Source organism: Sphaeramia orbicularis, chromosome 18 (assembly GCF_902148855.1).
Source record: "Sphaeramia orbicularis chromosome 18, fSphaOr1.1, whole genome shotgun sequence".
NCBI lineage: Eukaryota > Metazoa > Chordata > Actinopteri > Kurtiformes > Apogonidae > Sphaeramia > Sphaeramia orbicularis.
In genome coordinates, this window is record NC_043974.1 from 32,254,943 (window position 1) to 32,281,032 (window position 26,090).

Below are 26,090 nucleotides of genomic sequence, written 5' to 3' on the forward strand. Positions count from 1 at the left end.
CAATCAAATTTTATTTATATAGCGTCAAATCCTAACAAAAACATCTCATGAAACTTTACCTTTAGAGCTGGTTTAGACCAGACTCTTAATATGCCAATAAACTTAGTGAGATAAGGCCACGAATACATCCAGTCACAGCACAAAAAATATTTTAATAGATTTTTAAACAGACTTGTGATCACGCAGCAAGTGTGGAATAATTTTATATAACATACAAATCTAATTTTGACATTCTCAGAGCAGACAAACCCTTCCAAACCTCCCTCATGTTAGAATCTTACAGTATCTTACACTACGTTCACATTGCAGGTCTTTATGCTTAATTCACATTTTTTGCTGAAATTGAATTTTTTTTTGCGCGGTTGTTCACATTTTAATCAAATGTGACACCATCAGACTCATGTGTGAACACTATACAGTCCTGAAGCACACTGTTTATGGAAGTAAATATGAATCTCACCGGGTTCCACCTTCTCTGCCGTATGACATGAAGTCGGATAAAATGCGACATGACAATTCAGACTGAAGTCACATTGCAAAACACCAGATATGTATCCGATTTAAGACAACATATGAAAATGTCTGGGGTCTGATTTGTGCTGTTCAGACTGTCATTACAAAGAAAAAAAAAAAAGGGTCACTTGAGTAAAACAAAAATCAGATTTGGTCTACTTTTACCTGCATAGTGAACATAGCATTATTCACTTGTTTACAGTGATGTGAAGTCCTATGATGAACTACTAAAAGAACAACTTGGCTGTGATGCCTTTACCACAGTATAATTTTGGGTCACAGCTGATGAGGGAAGAGAGAGTGAGTGACATCCAACTACATTAACCTTGAATAACTCTTTGTAGGTTGTTAAACATTCTGCAACAGTAAAATATGTAGTCTTGATATGCAGTGTGAGGTTAAAACACACCGACTGTTTTACTAACCTTTTTGCTGACATTTTCAATCATGCTGCAAGAATCACATGTATTCAGAGCACCACATGTGGGGGTGGTTAGATATTAAATTACTGTACCTGTTAACACCTGACAGACGTCCTTGAGACATGCATGCCTCAAGTAACACTCCCCACTGACGAAAACAATCTCAATAGCATCCTTGAGAAACTTACTTTGACAAAGGTTTGCTGTTGTGCAATGACCTGCTTTACACTATATTTAGGGCATTACAACTACTTGGGAGTGACAGTGATTGTGACTGAAAGTATGCTACTGTTTTTACCAATCAATTGACGTTTGCCTGCTGCTTTTCTGTGACAATTACCAAGACTGTGTTACGTTATATAGATTCTTTACCCAGTGCATTGTTTTGTTTGCTATTTTCAAGCGTATTTTTTAAAAATTTGACTCATTTTGTAGGCTTTTGTAGGAAAAAAAAAAAAAACTTCTCATCTATTCGACGTAGTAGTGGTTATATAGTTTGTGTTTGTTTATATGCTCATTCTATTATTGGTTTCTGCATAATTATGTGAATTCAGTTGTGTTTATTTATTTTATCTATCGGTTCTTTGATTATATTTTGTTGGTTTTCACCATTCTGGAAAAGAAAAGCTCAGTCAAATCACAAAAATGACAGATTCAACAGGGTTGAAAGTGCGTTGCTTTATCCTGTCAGCCATTATGAATGTACTTTGAAGGCCATATTGTGATAAGCTACAGGTATTCCTTTGCACTTAAATTATTTTTGAACATATTTTGAATATTGCTGTAGTGGTTGATAGTGAATTTCTATTTTTTGACAATGTTATTTTCCCAATAATTAGATACATTTAGAAATAAAAACACCAGTAATACCCTAATAAAAAAAAAAAAAAATCACACTGTATATTTAAGTAAATGTAGAAGTCTCACATGGTGTTATAAGATTCAAGAGTGGCTGTGAAATACTGCACTGTGTGTGGGTTGAAAGGCATTATTGTAAACGTGCTTTTCAATCAGATTATATTGAACATATTCAGCCTTTAATTCTATTCCCAAATCCACTGTAGTGTGACTTAACAAATGTATGACTGTGCTTTTGTGGATCTGCAGTGAACACTTAATTGTGCACCTAAATATGTATGACTGCAAACACATGCATTTGTTTGTGATCCAAGAAACAGCTGTCATTTCAATAAAAGCTTTATAAAAAAAAAACACATTTCACAGTCAAGTCACTTTTAATCCATATCGCATCACTCCTCCTCTTCTGATGTATATCTCTGCTCGTTCTGTCGTTCCTCCTCCTCTGTTTGTACTCGGACCGATGGAATCTTCACACGCCTCTTTCGAGCCAAGCAAAGCGCAATGCCCTTCTCGTAGTAAGCACTTTCATTGATAAAGAAAGGATAAAGAGGTTCACTGCCGGTGTAACGCAGGGTTTCACCTGAGAATGTCTGGAACAGTGGGTCTCCAGGTCGAAGGAGGCAGAAGTCACGATCCTGAGGAGAAAAAAAAATACACAGTTCAGCTGAATATTAATGAAGAATGTCCTAAAGACCTAAATATCTGCCTGTGATCAAATACATCCACTGATCTAAAATGTTTAATAACTTCTGATGCATTAATCCTATCAATACATGTACAAATTTGTCATCTTTTTGCTGAAAAAGCTACCGTTTTCTCTGTTTAAGTATAACCTTTGAATTTGCATTGAGCTTTTAAGAACATCTATATGATCAGTAAATTAAATACAGGAAAATACCAGATTTTCGCTGAAAAATGTCAAATGCAGAGGATAACATTACAATAAATGGCAATAAGTTACATAGGAAAGGTTAAATGTGGAGAAAGATTCATTTGGAAATCAACACCAAAGTAGTTCTAGGTCTTTAAGGGTTAATAGTGCATTTTTATTCTCAACACCAAAACTGTGGATTTTCTGAATTATTTAACATTATTACTGTGGTTTAAAAAAATATCTTTAAAGGAGTGATATTTTTGCTTTTTTAAATGGAATTATGTATTTTCAAACATTTCCCTGTGGTCTACATAAACTGTAAATGCTCTGCTTGGGTCTGAATTCTTCATTAATTCAACTCCACAGATCCATCTTCAACCCTATTTCTGAGTAATGACACCAGAAAGGTGGTTTTGAGCGCTGGCCCTTTAAATGCAAATGAGCCACTTCACACCCCACCCCCTCCGGGTTGTTGGCTGTGCTGCTCTGTCCCGTTCAACCAACAACTGAACATTTTAGGTGATCAGCTTGAAATTTGGACATATTTTCAGTATGGACTACAACCGCTGCTGCTGACAAACAATTACGTCGTACTCGGAGAAATGTTCGTTGGAAGACTTGACCTTATATGTGAAAATATCATGACGTAACTAGTTATAAAACGTAAGAAATTTAAGAGGGAATTAAAACAGGTTGTAGAAATCCACTCGATTTTTTGCCAGAATTAATATAAAGACAGCTTTGTAGCACCTGGAGGGTTCAAATTCAAACGTTTGGAACTATTAGGGTCCTCAAATCCACAAATAAATGAACCAAAGACTAATAAAAGTGGGTTTAGCAAAATATGACCCCTTTAAGATTCATTTTCACTGTGACAAAGAAAGTGAGGTATGTTGCAATCTCCAGTGTTCTCATTTTAAACGTGACATGACATATGAGCACCTGCCGTGAACATGTCAGGCTTGTTTTTTTTTCTTCACTGTCTAAAACTGACATGTCAGGGTTTTTCCATCTACCCTCTCCTCTAAAAGGAATACCTCACTGACCTCACTTTCCAAGTATACCTTTTAATGTTTGAAGCAGGGGTGTCAAACATGCGGCCCGGGGTCCAAATGCGGCCCGCCAAAGGGTCCAGTTCGGCCCCTGGGATGTTTTTGCCAAGTGCAAAAATTCCACAGTCTTGAATTGAATTAAGCAAAAAAAATTTAGCTTGAATTAAGGAAAAAAATCTTGAATTAAGCCAAAAAAAAATCTTCAATTAAGCCAAAAAAAATCTTCAATTAAGCCAAAAAAATCTTCAATTAAGTCAAAAAATCTTCAGTTCAGCCAAAAAAAAATCTCAAATTTAGCAAAAAATCTTGAATTAAGCCAAAAAAATCTTCAATTACATAAAAAAAATCTTCAATTAAGCCAAAAAATAAAAATCTTCAATTAAGTTAAAAAAAAATCTTGAATTAAGCCAAAAAAAAAAAAAAATCTTCAATTAAGTAAAAAAAAATCTTCAATTAAGCCAAAAAATAAAAATCTTCAATTAAGTAAAAAAAAAAAAAAAAATCTTGAATTAAGCCAAAAAAAAATCTTCAATTAAGTAAAAAAAAATCTTCAATTAAGCCAAAAAAATCTTCAATTAAGTCAAAAAAATCTAGAGATTAACCACTTATATTTTTTTTCTTTGTTTTAGTGCAAAAAATAACATTAAATTATGAAAATATTTACATTTACAAACTATCCTGTAACACTAAAATGTGAAAAACCTGAACAAATATGAACAACCTGAAATGTCTAAAGAAAATTAAGCACAATTTTAACCATTTTTCTGCTGTTCCTCAGTGTTTAGTGTCTTTGTAGATCTGATCCATAATGCACATGTAGAAATGATAAGTTGAGGAATAATATTATTAAAATTGCACTAAATTTTCTTACTTCTTTTTAATTAAATCTCAGTTTTTTTCAGGGTTTGTTTTTTTTTTTTTTTGATAGTTTATAAACGTATTTTCATAATTTAATGGGGGTTTTTTACACTGAAACAAAGACAAAAATTTGGAGTTGTCATTATTTATAGGTTATTGTGTTATTATTTTACTGGTCCGGCCCACTGAAGATCAGATTTAGCTGAATATGGCCCCTGAACTAAAAGGAGTTTGACACCCCTGGTTTAAAGTAAAATGTGTGCATGGGTGGAGTTTCAGATTGACCACTTGGAGTTGACCTAACATGGAAAAGACTGAATGGTTCGAAGCTCTGTAACTTCAAAGCTGAGTCAGACAACAGAAACCAAGACTGTTGTCTATTGTCTCAATATTCTTACATGTCATAATCTTTTGCCAGCACTTGGTTTAGGTTTCCACTGTCTGCATCCTATCCATACCAGTCTGTAATATTTGGAATTTCTAACATTTGTTGCATTGCCTCTGCTGCGTCCAGTCTCGAACCTGAGCCCATTCCATCCTGCCTTGATGTTGCCTTGGCGTATATACACTCTGTTCTAGGTCTCAGATTACGAACTCATTGCCACAACACAGTGTATTAGAGCCAAAAAAAGTTGTGCATCTTCCTTGTTCCGTATTCCAGACTACGACTGTTTTGTTTTTTTTGTTTTGTTTTTTTTTTTCAAGTTGCACCAGGTCACACCTATTCTTACCGGTCGTTTCATTGTGCACAGTGTACACAAGGTTTCTCAGAAAACTTGTGTTTTCTGCAACACAATAGGGTTTTTGTCAGGATTTCTACGCCTTCATGAGTCCCAGTGGTTCCACAAATGAGCACTTTGTAATTAGCTTGTAACCTCTCCAAAAATGTGTCAACTTTGATTACCATATGAGCATAAAAAAATATGAAACTGACTTCTTCTTGTAATGAGGTGAAGAATGAAGTACGAGGTGCAGGAAACTCTTAATGTCCACATATTCAGGGTCTTAACAGGTTAATTTTTGTGCTGTTTGTGATGTTTTATTAGAAATTGTGCCATCTTAATGACGTCTTTTTTTTTTTCCAAAATTGTATGAGTTTCATTTGTTTTCTATGACAGATGTGAATCACACATAGATTTATTTCACTCAACACATATCACACCTGTAACGACATATGTGTATTACTTTTTGCAGAGTAAAGGAAATAAAAAGATTGATGTGAGCAGGACCAAAATAAATACAGAAAAAAACTGCATACTTACTGATTATAAAGACTTTTATGTTTGTTCATCTAAAATAAATATCGTGACAAACCTGTCTTGTCTCATAAGACTGCAGCCAAATAAAACAAGTGCACCTATAAAAACAAAATCAAGATTACCTGTGTGACAACATTGACAGAAACTATGCTTCACAGGTTATTTGTGGAGATGCTACGGGCGAATGACAAAGCATAACTGTCATGCCTCATCAGACAATGAACATGAAATAGATGTGTTCCTGTTGATACTGTGTTCTGTATTTCACACCGCACTGTTTTCATCATTTCCTGCTTCATGTAGCGTAGGTTTTCTGTAAAAAGTGCTTCATTTTTAATTTCATCCATTCAGTGTCACCAAAATCACATCAAACATCCCGTGATCTCTTGTCCTTTTAACTTTCACCGTCATTTTTAGTGTTAAAAAGCTGCAGGAGCTGAACTCAAAGCACAAAGCACAAAAACAACAGCCCATATTTGGCCTCCACATCATAAGACTAAATGGAAATATGGATAAACCCGATGCAGGTACATGTTGTGGAGTAGAGCAGCAGAGTCACACCTACTGGAACTGACTGATAATTACAGGTGTCACTCATGTATTTAACCCCTACCTGTCTGAAAACACCTGTGACAACACTAAAGCCCCTTTTCCACCAGATTCCCAGGAACATTTATTACCAGGAATTGATTTAACTGATAAAAGAATTTGTGGTTTGTTTAATCCACAGGTGTCAAACATGCGGCCCAGGGGCCAAAACCGGCCTACCAAAGGTTCCAATCCGGCCCACGAGATGAATTTGCAAAGTGCAAGTTAGGGCATAGAACTCAAAAATAATATCATAATAACCTATATATAATGACAACACCAATTTTTTCTCTTTGATTTAGTGCAAACAACATTAAATTATGAAAATACCAATATGATCCACAGTAAAATGATAATAGCAGAATAACCTACAAAAAATAATGACTGTATATTTTCTTCTCGGTTTCATGCGAAAAAAATATTACATTATGTCTTCAAATCTTTGTCTTTGTTTTAGCGCAAAAAATAACATTAAATTATGAAAATATTTACGTTTACAAACCATCCTGTAACAATCAAATGTAAATAACCTGAACAAATATGAACAACCTGAAATGTCTAAAGAAATTTAAGTGGAATTTTAACAATATTCTGCCTGTTACTAAATATTTTGTGCCTTTGTAGATCTGATCTGTAATGCATATGTATAAATGATAAGTCGAGGCATAATATTGGTAAAATTGTATTTTTATTTCTCAACAAATTCCTTTTTTTTTCAGGTTTTTCACATCCCTTTTGTTTGGATAGTTTGTAAATGTAAATATTGGCATAACTGAATGTTATTTTTTGTACTAAAACAATTTGGAGTTGTCATTATTTATTGGCTATCATGCTATTATTTTACTAGTTCAGCCCACTTCAGATAAAATTGGGCTGAATGTGGGAAGGAAATGAGTTTGACACCCCTGGTTTAATCATTTGACTTTTTTCTATGTTCTACTGTTTATGACATCTGCAAATCATCAAAGTTGGCATTCACTTATATTTTACTCAGCAGACAAACTTTTTTTTTTTTTAATTAGGCTGTAGGTTTCAAATACAATGCATATCTGTGTGTAGGTTCTCATTTGCCCAGGTCATCGTTCTTCTTGGTAGTTCTTCTCGGTTCAACTGGTTTGGTTTAGCTCTTTAGAAAATGTTTCATTTGTCATCCAAGAGACTTCTTCAGTTTTAATAACTGGAGGGGGTTGGTTTCAGGTGAGTCCAGGTGTGGAAGGTTGTTGGTTGAAAACTGTTTGCCCATTGCAATACATTCACTTTTCAGGTTCTTTCTAGTGGAACCTTTATAAATCCATTATATAAATGTATATAAACCAACATATAACACACCATCATATATATTGAAGACATGAGCTCATAGCAGCACTTCTGTAATTTGTTTTCTGATTCATCTTATTAAAGTGTGTAAGATTTAGCACATTTAATGTCTGAAGCAGATATTTTCTAAGAAACTGTAGAGCAGTGTTACCTCTAAAACCTATTTATTATGAAGTATTAGTATTAAACAATACTGTATCCTGCTTACTGTATCACATAGATCTGATGCTATAAATGACCAGTCATCATCATCCATTGATTTATCTGAACTTATTTATTTATTTATTTAACCTTTATTTAACTAGGTAAGTTAATTGAGAACTGATTTTTATTTTCAATAACAACCTGGACATATTGAGATGAATAACCAATCACACTCACATTCACCCCTATGAGCAATTTTTAGATTAACCAGTTACTCTGTTAGTCACTTGTAACTTGTCACATTAATGAGGAAACAAATCTTTCGCTTGGGTTTGCCAGATTCTGGACACTGATAAAACAACTCTCTTTTCATGTGCCACTGAAAAAACTCAATAAGTTACATTCTTTTCTTATCACTAGTCTGAAGGACTGTATGTTCTCTTACACATAACCTCTGGCAAGTGTAACAGTGGTAATTATGTTTTCATCTGGGTTTGTCTGTCTGTCTGTCTGTTTGACTGTTAGCGAGATAACTCTAAAAGTTATGGACGGATTTGGATGGAATTTTCAGGAAATGTTGATACTGGCACAAGGAACAAATGATTAAGTTTTGGTGGTGATAGGGGGGGAGGTGATCTGCCTTGGCGGAGGTGTGTGCTTTCCGAGTGCTTTTCAAGTTTTTTTTTTTTTACTTTTTTTTTAAACTAGTTTTGCTCATCCAAATATATAAGACACTTTACATACACTGACATATATAATCACACATCCCCATATGGCAAACATGGAAATAAAAAAAAAAATCTATATCTACAGTAGATATTGATTACAATTAATCACAAATGAAACATGAATGACAAAAAAAGATTAAAAAAAAAAAAAGAAGAAATAATAATAATAATATATATACATATACAAATATACATACATACATAAATATAAAAAAAACATGCATGTATACAACCACTTCTGAATGCTTATTACAATAAAAACTTAGTCATGGGACTCCATCTCTTTGTAAATATCTCTCCCTGAATTCTAAGTATATATGTAATTTGCTCCATCTGATAGATTTCCCTCACTTTCTCAATCCAAATGTTATATGTTGGAGGTTCAGGTTTTAACCACTTGATAGTGATGCATTTAATGGCTGCCATTAGAAAAATTCGCAAGAGGTATTTTTGGTCATTTCCCTATAAACTTTCTGGGATTACGCCTAAAATAGCTAACTTTAAATCTTTAGAAAATGTTTGGTTGAAAACTGTGTTCACAGCGACAAATATATCATCCCAGAAAGGCCTGATTTTAGGAGATGTCCAGAATATGTGGGTACAGTTCCCCAAGTGAGACCCACAATTTCGCCAACAGATATTAGGATTCAGGGGGTTCATTTTTGAAATTAACTCCAGTGTCCTAAAAAATCTTGTGACAACTTTTCGCTTTTCAAGTTTTAATATAGTTTTTATAAAATTCTATTCTTTCTATGTATGATTTCCCATATTGGGTACTCTCCTCTAATTATGTTTCTTAATATTTTAATCTTTTATTTTTTTAAGCACTTTGTATTTATTTCCTTCTAGATGTTACTTTCATTTTTGTAAAGCAGACTTGTGCTACATACATCAACCTGCCCTTCCTTTTTCACTTTTCATGGCCATGCCTCGGCGCCTGTAGTATGATATTAGCATATTAGTATTTTTACTATTCATACGTGGCCTTGTTTGGTACAAAGAACAGATGGCAAATATGTGTTTTTGTGTGTTACAATGCTAACAATAGTATCTTGCTAGAGAAATAGATGTATAAACTATGCAGGACAAAAAGAAGAAAGAAGAAAACAACACACATAAATACCCTGTGGATGTTCTAGCTTATTCAGGGCACACAAACTTCAGGCATTTTAACTATGCTAAGATAATTACTGTCTGAATACAAAGCTATCCTCAGAAAATACATATCGTTCTACAGTGTGAACATTCCTGGTATATGTATTCATCTACCGCCACCACGCACAGGAATAAAAATAAAATGTAATTGCAGCTTTATGAATAGAAGGCGCAGTACAAAGCAACATGTGAATAAATGCAGAGGAATGAAGGGTTTAATAATGAACTGTGTCTCTACAGATGAGATGCTCTGATCTTTTACGTGTTGGTGTTACGAAGCCTGATGAGGATTTTATGTAATTGTTTATGTTTGTCAGTCTTTCACAGACACCACTACACTAATTTTTATAATATTCATTGAAAAGGGGGAATACCGACCCGGAACAAACTTTTATTTTGTTTTTTTGTTTGTTTGTTTGTTTTGTTTTGTTTTGTTTTGTTGTTTTGTTTTGTTTTGTTTTGGGTTTTTGTTTTGTTTTGTTTTGTTTTGTTTTTTGTTTTGTTTTTTGTTTTTTTTGTTTTTTTTTTAATTTTGGATCCAAGTCAAAACGGGTGGAGCCTACAATTTCTTCTGCTAACACTGTGGAGTTTTGAGTGCTGTTTTTGTTGTTATTAAAGTCACCTCTGTTTGGTTATTAACCCATAAGGACCCAGGGTTACTTATATGGTAGTTCCAAAATTAATTTTTCTCTCTGTTTATCCTTTCCTAAGGGATTTATCACCATTTATTATATTATTGTCCTGATAGACATAAATCAAGTCTTACCTTCAAGCTATGTCACAGTGTAACACCTTTCAAAAATCACCCTAAAATTAACAAAGAGTGAAGGAAGACTCCACTCTGAAGGTAAGATTAAATTTGGCTCTGCTGCACCAGAGCGTCACACTTTGTCACTGAATTTGTTTAAACACATTGGTTCAATAAGGAAACAGTAACAACTCTGAAGTGGAACAAATGTAAAAGAAATGCCATTTTACCAGCTGTGCTACAACTCAAGGTGTTGTGCAGGTCAATAAACAACATTTACTTTTCTACAGTTTTATAAATGTATTCCCAAAAACTCCTTATGCAGTTTATGTTACATTTAATACTTTATATCACAGGTGTTTGGCCTGGGGGCCAAATCCGGCCCGCCAAAGGGTTCAGTCAGGCCCTTGGGATGAATTTGTGACATGCAAAAATGACACTAAAATATTCAGTTCAGGTTCAACATCAGAACAATTCAGTCTGAAGTGGGCAGGACCAGTAAAATACTATCATAATAACATAGAAATAATGACAACTCCAAATGTTTCTCTTTGTAAATGGAAATATTTTCATGTATTTACACTAAAACAATGTATAATTTTGTAAAAAAAAATGTGAATAACCTGAAATGTCTTAAGATAAGTACAATTTTAACAATATTCTGCCTGTTACTCAATGTTTTGTGTGTTTGTAGATCCACTGTTTATCTATAAGTTATAATGCACATGTGTAAATGATAAACTGAGGCAGAATATTGTTAAAATTGTACTTATTTTTTCAGTTTGTTCATGTTATTCACATCTTTTGAAAAGACAGTTTGTAGATGTAAACCTTTTCATAATGTAAATTTACTTTTTTTTCACTCTAAAACATAGAGAAAAGTTTGGAGTTGAAATTATTTATATATTATTATGTTATTATTTTACCGGTTCGGCCCACTTCAGATCAAATTTGGCTGAATCTGGCCCATGAACTAAAATGACTTTGACACCCCTGCTGTACATGGAGATTGTCATGTAATTAAAAGTTACTGTAAATGACTCTCATAGTGCTGTAACAACTACCCAGAATGCAAACTGAATTAGAGAACAGGCATTACAGCCATGTATGAGAAATAGATCAAAGCAATTTATCACCACTGATCACTTTGCTTTGTGTGTTTGTTTGTTTGCGTGTCTGTTTGTTTGTTAGCAACTTTACAGGAAAACTATTACAACCATCTTTACCAAATTTTACTCACAGATAGGCCTAGGCCCTGGGACAAACCCATTAAATTTTCGACCAAGTAGGTCAAAGTTCAAGATCACAGCAAGGTCATAAAATCTCAAATTTTCCTATCTCTCATCATTGAGCAATTTTCAAAAATTCATAAAAAAAATTATAAACAACTCCCATCAGCCTCCAATTTGATCCACCCGTAGTTTATAACAATATCTTGTATCTGGCTCAAAATTGACCACATCCACTGTGGAATGTGGACTCTGTGGACATTTCCATTTAACATTGAAAATCCCATTTACGATACATTTTTTCATTATAACTCAACAAATATTGATTGGAATTTAATAGAATTTGACATACACATGACTGGTACCAAGCTTCAACTTTTTCTGCTGTATGGAACAACCTTGAAACTGTTTAATTTCAAAAGAAATAGTTGATCCACACATGCACACCGTTCAGGGTGTTTGGCGGAGTTTGCATTTTCTGAACACTTGTTATTTACAGCACCTGACCATTATGATTCTAACTGTTGTATTATCATTATGCCATTATAGATAGTCATGTTCACACTATTCAGTTATTGTTTTTAACTGAGTCACACAGATCTGCACCTGTACTGGGTCAGGTATATAAATGTATGTGCTGAATCATCATAAACAGTTCTACAATTCATATGATATGGTTAAAGAAAGTCTAAACAAACTGTATATTAATCATAGGTTAACTCATAGGTTCATTATACCCATAGGGAAATGTGGTCTCTGCATTTTACACACACTACACACAGTGGTTAGCATTAGCATTAGCATTAGTGCACATCAGGAGCTGCCATTGAAAATGCTCGGGAACCAACTCCAGATTTTCATCAGTACTATGATCAGGAGAATTAACCCTATATGCACCTGTTTTCATCATATAACACACATCCGAGTATGTGCTCTGTGTTTAACGTGTTTGTACGTATCGATGAACTGTAATGAAAGGTTGAGGTGGAAAATATCTATAATAAGATAAGATAAGATAGGTTTAGTTGTCACATGCACAAACTACACTGCACTTTAAAATATATTTTTGTGCCTGCAGGCAATGGTAAAACAGAAAAAAAAGACATTAATTCATTCAAGACAATATGGAATATATAACTTAACCTCCTAAGACCCAGCAAATGTCAGCAAGTGCAAGCTTTTTTTGTTTTTTATTAAATAAGTGCCTATATTGGAAAGTTCATGATGCAACAGTTTTTTCAGATGCAGTATTAAACATTTTTATGGAATGTCCTTTGTGGTGGACAGTTTTCTTTTCTTTTCTTTTTTTTTTGTGTAAAGTTGTGAAACTCTTGTCCACAAATGTGGACAGAAAACCCATGGCTGGGTCTCAGGAGGTTATATATGAATGTAAATACTGAAAAAAGTATGCTCTAGTATGTACAATTTCCCTGCCTTTTGTCTTAAAAAAAATCATTTTGCATCATATTCATGTGTTCATTGGCCATGTTTTTCACATTAACTTCCTGATCAGCATCATCCAATGACTGGTCTGAGTTCATCGTACTAGACCAGGGCAGTTCATCACCACCAGCCTAATGACAGATGATGACAATAAGACCTATTCATTATGACACATAACTTGTCTTGAAAGTCATTGAATCTCATTGATCTGCAACTTTAACTGCCAAGTCTTCATTGTTATGCCTTAATTGGCCTGAATTCAACGTGTGAAAGAGGAAATAAATCTTTATTAAATTCTCTAATGTGACCACAGAGAAAAAAAAAAAACATGCCAAAACAGTGTGTCACAGTAAATTTATCAGGTGAATTCCAGTCTGTTGCACCTTCAACATGCTGACTGGGGTCAAAACACCTTTGTTTGTTTTTTTATTTTATTTTATTTTATTTTATTTTATTTTATTTTATTTTATTTTATTTTATTTTATTTATTTATTTATTTATTTATTTTTTGAGGAAATTTTCCGATTCAGCTTTACTTTGACATCAAAGGGAACTTGCCTGTGATAGTGCTGGTAAAAACCATCAAATGACATATGAGAAGTTCATTAAAACACTGTACTGCACTGTGCAAAATGTGTTTTGAAAAATCATATCAATCTCTCAAACCCAGATTTTATTCACAATAGAATGTAGAAAACATATCAAGTATTTACACCAGGAAACTTTACATTATGGAAAAAAAGAAAAAAAACTTATAATTTTTAGTTTGATGACAACATAACATCTCCAATTGGGGCAGGGGCAACAAGAGTGGAAAAGTAAGTTGGACTAAAAGAAACAGCTGTTGGAATATTTGGCAACTAATTATGTAATTATCAACAGGTCAGTGACTGGATGTAAGAAGAGCATCTTAGAGAAGCAAAGTCTGTCTCAAGTAAAGATGGGCAGAGGTTCACCAATCAGAGAAATGCTGCATGTACAAAGTGTCTGTGAATAGTTCACCAGGACGTCTACAAATGCAGGTTCAAGCTCTACCACACAAAGACGAAACCATATGTGAACATGATCCAAAACACAGCAATCAGCTTTATTTTCTATGTTTACCTCCACCAGGAGGTATTGTGATTGCTTTGCTTTGTGTGCATGCGTGTTTGTTTGTTTGTTAGCAAGAAAACTCAAAAAGTTAAGAACAGACTTTCATGAAATTTTCAGGAAATGTTGATACTGGCACAAGGAAGAAATGATTAAATTTTGGTGGTGATTGGGTGTGGTGGGGGGGGCCCACTGATCATCCTTGGCGGAGGTCTGCGCTGTCTTTTCTAGAAAAGCACTCCGAGAGTGCAGACCTCCGCCAAGGACGATCAGTGGGGCCCCTCCCATGGGCCCCCCCACCCCCGATCACCACCAAAATTTAATAATTCTTCCTTGTGCCAGTATCAACATTTCCTGAAAATTTCAAGAAAATCTGTCCTTAACTTTTTGAGTTTTCTTGCTAACAAACAAACAAACAAACACGGGGGGGCAGGAGGTCTGCGCTCTCCGAGTGCTTTTCTTGTTTTCTTATGTGGCCCTAATCGTCGTAGCTTTATTCTCCAGTTCCCCTGTATTTGAAAAACTAGGTTTGCTCAGTTTAAGTTAGTTTACAAATCATGTAGAGAACAAGGTTCATTATCACAAAATGAAGACAAAAACCATGGAAGATCTGATCATGAAACCAAGAACTTTACTAAGAAGTAACGTTAGCCAAAACAATACGTAATTTAAGGTATGATTTTACCCAAAAATACAGCATAAATCAATGTTACCTGACATGAAACAGGATCCACAGATCTAGGTTTGGTTTCCTGGATTTGTGGATCCATCTACATCTCTTTACTTTGTCTTTCGGTGTCTGTAAAAGCTCTGACTGCTTTTCAAACCTGTTCATACAATCAATCGTACGACAGCTCTTCCCCATCTTTTATTAAATATTGTTCTTAAGTTTAGACAGTATTGAAGCCAACGCTGCTACTCTACTCCCTCTTTCTGCCACTCAGTGGGCGGAACTGCAGTGACTTCCGTTCGTGGTGATGTCACGTGCATACCCTCTATACAAGGTCCTCCTCCTCACCTATAGTCCCTCCATAACCTGGCCCCTCGCTATCTCACCGATCTCCTTCAGCAGCACTGCTCCACCCGCCGCCTCAGATCAGCCAACACCAACCTCCTCACTCCAACCACTAGGACAAAGCACCGGACCTTGGGGGACCGAGCCTTCACTGCAGCCGCTCCCCACCCTATGGAACTCACTCCCACAAAACATCAGAAACTCAGACTCAATACAAAACTTCAAATCACTACTGAAAACTCACCTGTTCAAACTTACATTTTCTTGAGCCCCTTTGTTCTTTTGTTTTGTTTGTGAAGCATCTTTGAGTGTCCAAAAAAGCACTAGATAAGTGTGATGTATTTTTATTACTATGTCCCTGCAGTGAGGATCAAACATTACTGTATCCTGTTGTCTTTAACTGTGTCACATAGATCTGCAGCTATAAATAACCAGAAATTGTCATCCACTGATTTATTGAATTTAATCCTTTTAAGACTGCCATTATAACAGGCCGCCTAGGTGTTGTTGTGGCCAAAATAAAGAAGAACCATGACTTTGGAATGCTCTCAGGGAATCTCCCCCATTCTTTATTCGACAGGGGTTTTATACAGGGGTGATCTGACATTATTAGTCACTTTTCCATTGACCCTCAAATTGCGCAAATATAACTTGTGCATAAAAATTGACCGAATGGAAAAATGACAATATTGCCAAAAGTCTAATTTTTCAATAAAAAGTTTTTGCGCTGGCAAGGGTTGGTTTTTTGGGTGTAGCGCAAATGGTATATCACGCAAAACTGCAATGGAAAGACCGTTTTCGCAACTAGAGTCAGGTGAATTACACGGACGTTACAACAAGCGAAGAAGAGGAAAAAACATGTCACGGTATGTGTGGACACACCAGGAAACCCAATCGTTTTTTAATTTAGTACGAGATAGAGGGGTAAAATATAATGACTAGAAGCACTCGGAGAGCGCAGACCTCCGCCAAGGCTGATCAGTGGGCCCCCCCACTCCCGATCACCCCCAAAAGTTAATCATTTCTTCCTTATCCCATTTCCAACAAACCCTCAAAATTTCATCAAAATCTGTCCATAACTTTTTGAGTTATGTTGCACACTAACGGACAGACAAACAGACAAACAAACCCTGGCAAAAACATAACCTCCTTGGAGGAGGTAATAACTATATCTGTAAATCAACACCATATTTACGTTCATCACCATGTTTATGGAATGACATCTCGTGTCATCTCGCAATAATAAATAAATAAGTCATCGCATTTGTGACTTAATGGAAAAACTGATATTGCACGCTTCTGTTTTTTCGACATATAGTAAATATCGGTAAAGTTTTACGCAGATGTCCAATGGAAAAAGCGACAATTGTTACCATAAAAGGAACTAACTATCTGCTGCGTACATGGTAAACTTTTTAGCCAAACAAGATGTTGTTATTAATGACCCTTTTACAGTGTTTTGGAAATGTGTTGGTGGGAACATCCTCTCCTTTTTGTTGGCACATCAATCCCTCTGCCTTGTGCCAGGTCACTGTAATCTATCACTAGAAAAGCACTCGGAGAGCGCAGACCTCCGCCAAGGCTGATCAGTGGCCCCCCCCCGTGGGCCCCCCCACACCAAGGAGGTTATGTTTTTGCCAGGGTTTGTTTGTTTGTTTGTTTGTTTGTTTGTCTGTCTGTTTGTCTGTCCGTTAGTGTGCAACATAACTCAAAAAGTTATGTACAGATTTTGATGAAATTTTAAGGGTTTGTTGGAAATGGGCCCCCCCGTGGGCCCCCCCACCCCCGATCACCACCAAAATTTAATCATTTCTTCCTTATCCCATTTCCAACAAACCGTGAAAATTTCATCAAAATCTGTCCATAACTTTTTGAGTTATGTTGCACACTAACAGACAGACAAACAGACAGACAAACAAACAAACCCTGGCAAAAACATAACCTCCTTGGCGGAGGTAACTAGCCATTCCAGGAAACAGAACACACACACACACACACACACACACAAACACACAATTTACCAGAATTTACTCAACTTCATGAAACATGATACACATACTTAAGACTTAATCAAAATACAGTATTGTCTTCATGTTGTTTTTGCAGTAAAAGTGTCAATCAGTGTCTTTTTTGCCAGTTCTTTTGCACAAGAACTTAACTTTCAGTATCTGGCCATTAATTATCATTAATATAAGTAATAAATGCTTAAACAGTGTGTTCTAGTAAAAAAAAAGAAACAGACAACATATTTATGATCAGAAAAAATTGTAAATGTCCATAACGAAACTTAAACTTTCAGCTGTTTTACATCTCCTCATACATACTTTTTGGTCTTGAACATTCAGTATCCATATCATGGCTTCATATTTTTTGTTATTTCCAGGTGTTTTTGAACCTATGTGGAAGTCTCTGAAACAGTTCCTTTCTACTTGTAATAGAGTCCCACACTGCTGCCGTTAAGTGTTATATAGTGTCGGATAGCTCAGGATCTCCGGTTTCCGATGTCGTTTGTGGATAGTGTTATGGAGTTACAGTAATGTGAATGCTGTAAAGTCCAAAATGCAGTGACGGAGAGTTTGCAGTTTTTAATGATGAGGAAACAAATCTCTGTTGAATGTGGAAAAACAGCCTTTTACTGCTCATGTCACCTGAGAAAACCCACTATCAACTTTTGCAGAACAGGAAACAGAACTGCGGCTTTCTGTTATTAAAGCCAATTCATTTTTGCCCAGCTCTAACTTCAGTTTTGGTAAAAACTATGAGATGGTGGATGCATTATCCACCTTCAGTTTACTAAACAGACTCATTTTGACTCGTACAATAAAACTCTACTGAATGTAAACTGTGGATTTATTACCTGGAGTTGAGGATGAATGGCTGCTGTGATGTTGTGAGTTTCACCATCCCTCGGGTAGTCGATATGTTTAACCACAGTGAACACATCCATAAATCCTCCATCGAAAATAACACCTGAAAATGAAAACAGAGTGAGCTAAAGCAAAAACATAGTAGGAAACAGCCTGATCGCAATCAAGGTGCACAAGTATATTTGCATCAGTTATTAATCAGTATTGCAAAAAAGATCCCACCAAAACCATTCCCAAAATGTTTCTGTGGCCATCTTATTACTAGATCTTGCAATCCTCCAAATTTGAAGAAAATCGGATAAAAACTGATAAAATGGCGACCCAATGAGCGTGAAAACATGTGCACAATTTTATTGTTATAAGAGAGCAAAATTATTGTACATAATGTTTTGTAACACAATGAATAATTACTACTCAACTCCTGTGTCTTTTTTTTAATCACAAAATACACACATCACATTGCTTTTCATTTATTGATCATTTTTGTTGAACAGCTGTTTGATTATCAATTCTTATTTTCCGTATCAAGACAATCAACCATTTTGTTCTGAAAACCCTTCTTTTACAGCCCTTTAATTGTAATAATAGAATGGGAACCTGTTATTTCAGTATTATTATGACTAAATATGCACAACTAGACAGATTTTGGTATGCTCCCTGGCTGCAGAAAATTTGGAAACAATGTGGCAAATGGAGGTTTACGTCGAACCACATGTTTTCAATGGCGCGTTGTTCACCAAAATTCATGTAGTGTCCGTACACCAATATACTTCCATCAATAATATGGCGTATATGCCTTGTAGATATATTGTTATAACTTGTTCACAAATGTTTATTTACTCCTGTATCAGGAAGACTTAGTTACAGATCTAACAGAGATGTGAACATGTGGTAAGCCAGATTTCCATTCCAATCTTGTAGAGTCCGTACACCAAGTAGTGTCCGTACACCATATTCAAAATATGTGGGTCTAATTTTATTGTTTCTGTCAATATATGGAATTTTTCAGCACACATGCTTTGGACACAACATCTATGTAATAAACAATCCATGATTATCCTGAGTGCTGAAACATTTGTATATCTTTGTAGGCATTAAATATGGAGGCTATTAGGCTGGAGTGTCTGTACACCCAATCATTTCTGATTTGACAGGGGTACGAGCCTGCAAAATTTTTAGTAGACACCATAATACAAAAATATTTTGGACTTTAAAAGAGAAATATCAGACAAATAAAATGGCCTGTCTAATTTTTTGGTAGAGCATTATTATTTTTTATCTATATGTGCACCCTTTCTGGTACGCTTGATTGTGATCAGGCCGAAATTAAATAGAGAACACTAAACATTTCTGAGCAGTGATGCAAACCATAGACTTCTTTTACTGCAATTTGTCTTCGAAATGTATGGAAAAAGCAGATGTTACTTGTAACATTAAATACATTTTGGCTGAACTTATGTGACATCTGGAGGCCGTTCCATTGAGCTAGCATGCACAATGCTCTACAGAGTGGGGAAGCAAAATTTACAATATTTTGAGGCAGGGATTGAAAGACAGTGTATGACCAATTAGTTTATTGAAAGTCATGAGAATTTATTTGCCACAAGAAAATTTACATAATAGAAAATGTTTTTATTGTATGTGTCCTCCTTCTTTCTTAATAACTGCCTTCACACGCTTCCTGAAACTTGCGCAAGTGTTCCTCAAATATTCAGGTGACAACTTCTCCCATTCTTCTTTAATAGTATCTTCCAGACTTTCTCGTAATAGTTTTGCTCATAGTCATTCTCTTCTTTCCATTATAAACAGTCTTTATGGACACTCCAACTATTTTTGAAATCTCCTTTGGTGTGACGAGTGCATTCAGCAAATCACACACTCTTTGACGTTTGCTTTCCTGATTACTCATATGGGCAAAAGTTTCTGAAAAGGTATGGATAATAGTGTTAGGTATGATTATGACATCAATGTATGTTTGGTTTCAAAACAATTGACGTAGTGCCTGCTGAGAAAAAAACAACTAAATGTTCATTGTAAATTTTGCTTCCCCACCCTGTATATGTAATCATGTCATTATATTATATTCCATTTCTGCTGTTAGGTCCCCCTAAACCAGTCCTTCAATAAGTCAAAATATCTGTTGTGAAGGTCTCTACAGTACAAATCACGTAATCGTACCTGAGTTGAAGAAGTGGACCCAGTCAAGCATATACTGGACTCCAGACTTCATGGTTGTGTAGATGTTGGACCTGACCACACCATGGGGCTGTGGGCCAACCTCCATAGCTGCAGAAGATGGAGTCATGTAGACAAACAGCAGAGATCACTGACTATTTCCAACATCTATCGAATCAATATTGGAAGAAAAATAACTCATACCAAATCCATGTTTTCCGACTGAATCGAGGGAGTACGATTCTTTAGATGTGACATCATAATGAATATATCTGACTGGTGTGTCTGGAATCTGCCTCTGAAAGTGACATCAGGCTAAAAGTTAGACATGTTTTAGAAAGGTTTACTACTGAACTCACTTACGCTCAGTTAAGAAAAAGTAAAGGTAGTGGCTGCTTACAAAACAAAATATACTTTTTTAGCCAAGTACCCCCAACTCTTGCTTCAGAATTTTTGATTGAAAAAAATTAGGCAAAATTTGTTCCTGTGCCAAAGATGTCTGTCTTTGTAAACAAGCAACATTTATATACAACATATATTTTCTATAATATATATATAAAAAAACACATTTTTTAAAAGTAAATGTTGTGCCTTCTTTCATTGATAAGAAAAATAAACAAATTGGTCATTAATTAATAAATGAACCTTTCATCAACAAAAAATAATATTTAGCAACTCAAATAAACTCATTTGAATAATATAAAATACAAATGTTCTTAAAATGTTACCAAAGCTTAAACAAGATGATTGACAATAAAACTACTATATAAATGTATTTATTGTTTTTTATATTTCAGTATTAATTCTCATTATTTATTTTGTATTCGGTACATGATGACTTACTTAATGTCTTTTTCCCCAAAAAAATGTCAAGCACCCCCTGGGCTTCTTCTAAGTACGCCTGGGGGTAGGTGTAACCCACTTTGGGAACCCCTGGCTTAAGGGAATTAAGTGCAATCTTATCAGTTCCATACCTGTTACTATCTGTTTTGTGTATTTGTTATTAGAAGAGGTAAAAATATATCACAACACTGTAATAACATAATGACCTGTAAATAACAACACCTCCAAATTTTCTCTTTAGTTTTAATGTGGTTAAATTACATTATGAAAATGTATAGTTTTTTGTAAATTAGATTTGCAAACCATATTTTAAATAAATGTAAATAACCTGAACAAATATGAGCAACCTGAAATGTCTTAAGACAAGTAAGTACAATTTGAACAATATTCTGCCTGTTACTAAATGTTTGGTGGATTTGTAGATGCACTGTGATCTGTAAGTTGTAATGCACACGTGTAAATAATAAACTGAGGCATAATATTGTTAAAATTACACTAAAACAAACAAAAAATGTTGGAGTTAGGTTGTTTAGGTCTTTGAGCATTTCTGAGGGGAAAGTTTTACGCAGAATGAAGCATTATAATGTCTAATCAAGAGCCAAATGGATGCAAATAACGTTAAATGTACATTAAAGTTAAATTGTACATGAAATGTAGTGAATGGTGCATATAAAATGTTGCTGGTTTCTGTTTCTACACATCATGGATCAACACTGATCATGGTATAACTCTGAGGTGAAGGCTTACAGTTTTTCTCGTCCCAAGAAACTGCATTTTAATGATACTTTGATGATTATGAAGCTATTTCTGTACAAGAAAACATCTATGACATTTTTTTTCGTGTGTGTGTTCATTGTGTTCATCTACTATGAGCCATTTATACCTTTTATTTAAATCTTGGAACAATGAGAGTTGTGTTATTGAGTAATAAAATACATAAAAACCAACAAAATGATAATCAGTATTAATGATGAATATTCTGAATGGATAATATTCCATGAAATCAAATCAAAGTTTATTTATGTAGCACTTTACAACAACATAAAGAAGCCCAAAGTGCTTTACATCTAAAAGCACGATTAAATTATAAGATAGAAACAGGTTAATCAAGTATCATAAAGATGTGTTTTCAGTCATTAATTTGATTTGATTTATTCTTAAAGTTATACAACTTCTTGTGGTAACTTCCAAATACATTTTTCTCTACATGTAATCTTTCCAAAGGGATTTATAGTAATATTATGATGTGCATTTTGCATTTGTTTTTTGTGGGTTTTTTTGTGAAAATCGTGTATTTTCCTATATATAATTTACTGATCATGTTCACAAAAGAGTACATTCAAAGGTTATTACATCAAAACAAAGAAAACTGAGGAAAATAAACAGAAAATTTTGGGCTTACTATTATTTACAGGTTATTATGTTAGTATTTTACTGGTCCAACCCACTTGAGATCATATTGGGCTGATTTCAAATGACTCCCCCCCCCCCGGTCTAAGCCATGGGTTCTTGCCTGGAGGTGTCTGAATATGTGCATGCAGATCCAGTCGTGGTCGGAGTATGTGATGAGGCTCAGGCCCATGTTGGCGGTGGTGTTGTGGAGGTCACAGATCAGGTCCATGGCCCCAGCGCTGCCTTTGGGGCCCAGCATGGCGTTCAGCTCTCGGGCTCTTCTCATCTCGTAGGGGGTTTTGTCTAACGTGGGCCCACTGGAGAACAGAGACACAGCCCGAGACGTTTACAGCGTCACGACAACGTTATTACCACATCATGAGCGTCTTACATCAGGCAGGCGTGGGTGAAGCAGCGGTTGAGGTCGGTGTCGATGTATCTGAGGCACTGCTGCATGGCCCGAGGGTTGGAGAGCACCAGCAGCACCGACATCGCCCCTCCATCCTCATCCTCCTCTTCCTTCTTCTTCTTCTTCTTTACCTTCAGCAGCTCTCTCACCAAATAAACCCCGGACAGCTCGTTACCATGGGTACCACCACACACAGCGACCCGGGACAACCTTGGCAACCTCTCCACCTCTTCCACCTCCATCTGTCTGACAGCAGCACAAACACTGATGCACCTGCTCTGGTCTTTCATCAACAATGACACGCATTCATCAGTGATACTTTATATTTAACCCTTAAAGTAGGGGTGTCAAACTCATTTTTTTCCAGGGGCCACATTCAGCCCAATTTAATCCGAAGTGGGCCGGACCAGTCAAATACTGGCATGTTAGCCATTAAGTAATGGCAACTCCAAATTGTTTTAGTGCAAAAAATAATATTCAATTATGCCAATATTGATATTTACAAACTATCCAAACAAAAAGGATGTGAATAACTTGTAAAAAATGAAATTTGTTAAGAAATATATGTACAATTTTATCAATATTCTGCCTCGACTTATCATTTATACATTTGCATTACAGATCAGATCTACAAAGGCACAAAACATTTAGTAACAGGCAGAATATTGTTAAAATTGCACTTAATTTTCTTTAGACATTTCAGGTTGTTCATATTTGTTCTGGTTATTTACATTTTATTGTTACAGGATAGTTTGTTAATGTAAATATTCTCTTTTTTTTTTTTTTTTTTGCACTAAATCAAAGAGAAAAAATTGGTGTTGTCATTATTAATAGGTTATTATGATATTATTGTTGAGTTTGATGCCCTAACTTGCACTTTGCAAATTCATCCTGCGGGCCGGATTGGAACCTTTGGCGGGCTGGTTTTGGCCCCCGGGCCACATGTTTGACACCTGTGCCTTTAAGTCATACGACCATTTTTGTGATAACCTCCAAATTAACCTTTTCTATGTGATTTTTTTTTTTTTTAACATTTATTTTAATATTATCCTCTGCAGTTTACGTTTTGAAGTGAAATGTCATAAAAGCTCAGAGGAACATTCAGGGAAAATGGAAGTCTGTCCGTCTTGAAATTAGAAAAATTCTCAAAACTGACATTGATCTTGATCCTCTATCTCTTCTCCTTGGCTTACCAAATAAGTGTATTAGTAACAAACATAATAGGAAATTCTATAATATTTTAACCCGAAAGAATATATTGCTACATTGGACTTCTAATAAACCCCCGACTATTTCTGGATGGAGGAAGCTAATTTTGGAGCCCATTCCACTTGACTTTTTGACATGTTTGGCACATTCTAAGACCAACATATTTAACCACATTTGGATACATTTAATCTTTCCAAAAGGATTTATAGTAATATTATGATATGCATTTTGCTTTTTTTTTTTTTTTTGGTGAAAATCGTGTATTTTCCTATACATAATTTACTGATCATGTAGATGTTCATAAGAGTACATTCAAAGGTTATTACATCAAAACAGAGAAAACTGAGGAAAAAGTTACTTTCTCAGCAAAATATATCATTACCTGAACATAAAAACAAGTGTCTCCAACCACTGTCATTTGGTGAATCGATGATGTAGAACAGGGGTGTCAAAGTCATTTTAGTTCAGGGGCCACATTCAGCTCAATTTGATCTGAAGTGGGCCGGACCAGTAAAATTATAATATAATAATATATAAATAATGTCAACTTCAAACTTTTCTCTATGATTTAGAGTGAAAAAAAGTAAAATTACATTATGAAAATGTTTGCATCTACAAAATATCCTTTCAAACAATGTGAATAATACGAACAAACTGAAAAAAATGTGTAATTTTAACAATATTCTGCCTCAGTGTATCATTTACACATGTACATTATAACTTATAGATCACAGTGGATCTACAAACACACAAAACATTTAGTAACAGACAGAATATTGTTAAAATTGTACTTCTCTTAAGACATTTCAGGTTGTTCATATTTGTTCAGGTTATTCAGATATTTTTGCGAAATTATACTTTGTTTTAGTGTAAATACATGAAAACATTTACATTTACAAAGAGAAAAATTTGGAGTTGTGAGTGTTTATAGGTTACTATGATCCACCTGAGACTGAATTAGTCTGAATGTGGAACCAAAACGAAAATGATTGTTAACATCTCAGTGTCATTTTTGCATACATTTTGCACACATTCATCCCAAGGGCCGGACTGGACCCTTTGGCGGGCCGGATTTGGTCCCCAGGACGCATATTTGACACCTGTGATGTAGAAGATGACTGTGTTTCACATTCACAACAGAGCCTCTAAACATCCAGTGTCCATCAATTATTCACATATATTGATAGGATATTGATAGGACAGTGGTTCGGAAGTTATTCAACATTTTCTAAGGGAAAGTTTCATGCAGAATGCGGCATTATAATGTCTAACCAAAATCCCAGTGGATGCTACTAAACGTGTAGTTACTGGTGAATATAAAGTGTTCCTAGTTTCTGTTCTTGTCGGTCCTGGACCAGCACTGATCACAGTAGAACTGGGATGTGAGGCCACCCCGGTGCTGTACAAAACACTGCAACCCAAAGCAGAGATATTGATCTGTGAAATCTTACCTGGCTTTTCTTGCTTTTCTTGCTGAAAACTGTAGTGAGCAGCTCCAGGGTTAAACCTCTAGAAGCTGAACATCCTACTTCAGCTCAGGGGTTAAAGTGACTTCAGAGTCTGTGAAGTCAGGAGGTAAACTGCTTCAACTGTCTGAGGAAATCAGATGACAGGGCATTCTACTCGGGCATCATCCAGCACATCTTACCCCGTCTACCCTGACTGTTACCCCCCACCCCCACTACCCCCCTCCACCCTCCTCCACCCTCTCCCAGGCTTTCATGCGGTTTCACTGATTCAGCATTCCCATCCCTCTGCTGTTGTGCAAACTCCCACCATCCACTGCACTCCACCACTCTGTACCGGACGGGCAGGGTGTGTCCTGAGTGGGATGTGAGTGGTGCATCAGTGGCTTCCTCAACAGCTGTCAGGTCATTACAGACGTTAAGCCCCTCCC

At 35.5% G+C, this 26,090-nt stretch overlaps 1 protein-coding gene across 1 annotated transcript; it reads right to left on the reverse strand.

Annotated features, from left to right (window-relative positions):
- Positions 1 to 361: 361 nt before the first annotated feature.
- On the reverse strand, positions 362 to 25,828 carry LOC115438267 (N-acyl-aromatic-L-amino acid amidohydrolase (carboxylate-forming) B-like). The gene is made up of 7 exons (XM_030161740.1): positions 25,645 to 25,828; positions 22,967 to 23,226; positions 22,697 to 22,892; positions 20,545 to 20,638; positions 20,344 to 20,451; positions 18,156 to 18,268; positions 362 to 2,431 (listed from the first exon to the last, which is right to left on the reverse strand). The coding sequence occupies exons 2-7, from the start codon at positions 23,224 to 23,226 to the stop codon at positions 2,186 to 2,188; spliced, it is 1,017 nt and encodes a 338-aa protein (XP_030017600.1). The 5' UTR covers positions 25,645 to 25,828; the 3' UTR covers positions 362 to 2,185.
- Between the last annotated feature and the right edge of the window lie 262 nt (positions 25,829 to 26,090).

Excerpts from the sequence above, each read along its gene's own strand:
- LOC115438267 (XM_030161740.1), bottom strand. The coding sequence starts at position 23,226 with ATGGAGGTGGAAGAGGTGGAGAGGTTGCCAAGGTTGTCCCGGGTCGCT. Across the intron at positions 22,893-22,966 it reads TTCACCCACGCCTGCCTGAT|TGGGCCCACGTTAGACAAAA; the intron begins GTAAGACGCTCA and ends TCTGTTCTCCAG. Across the intron at positions 18,269-20,343 it reads GGTCCACTTCTTCAACTCAG|GTGTTATTTTCGATGGAGGA; the intron begins GTACGATTACGT and ends TTTCATTTTCAG.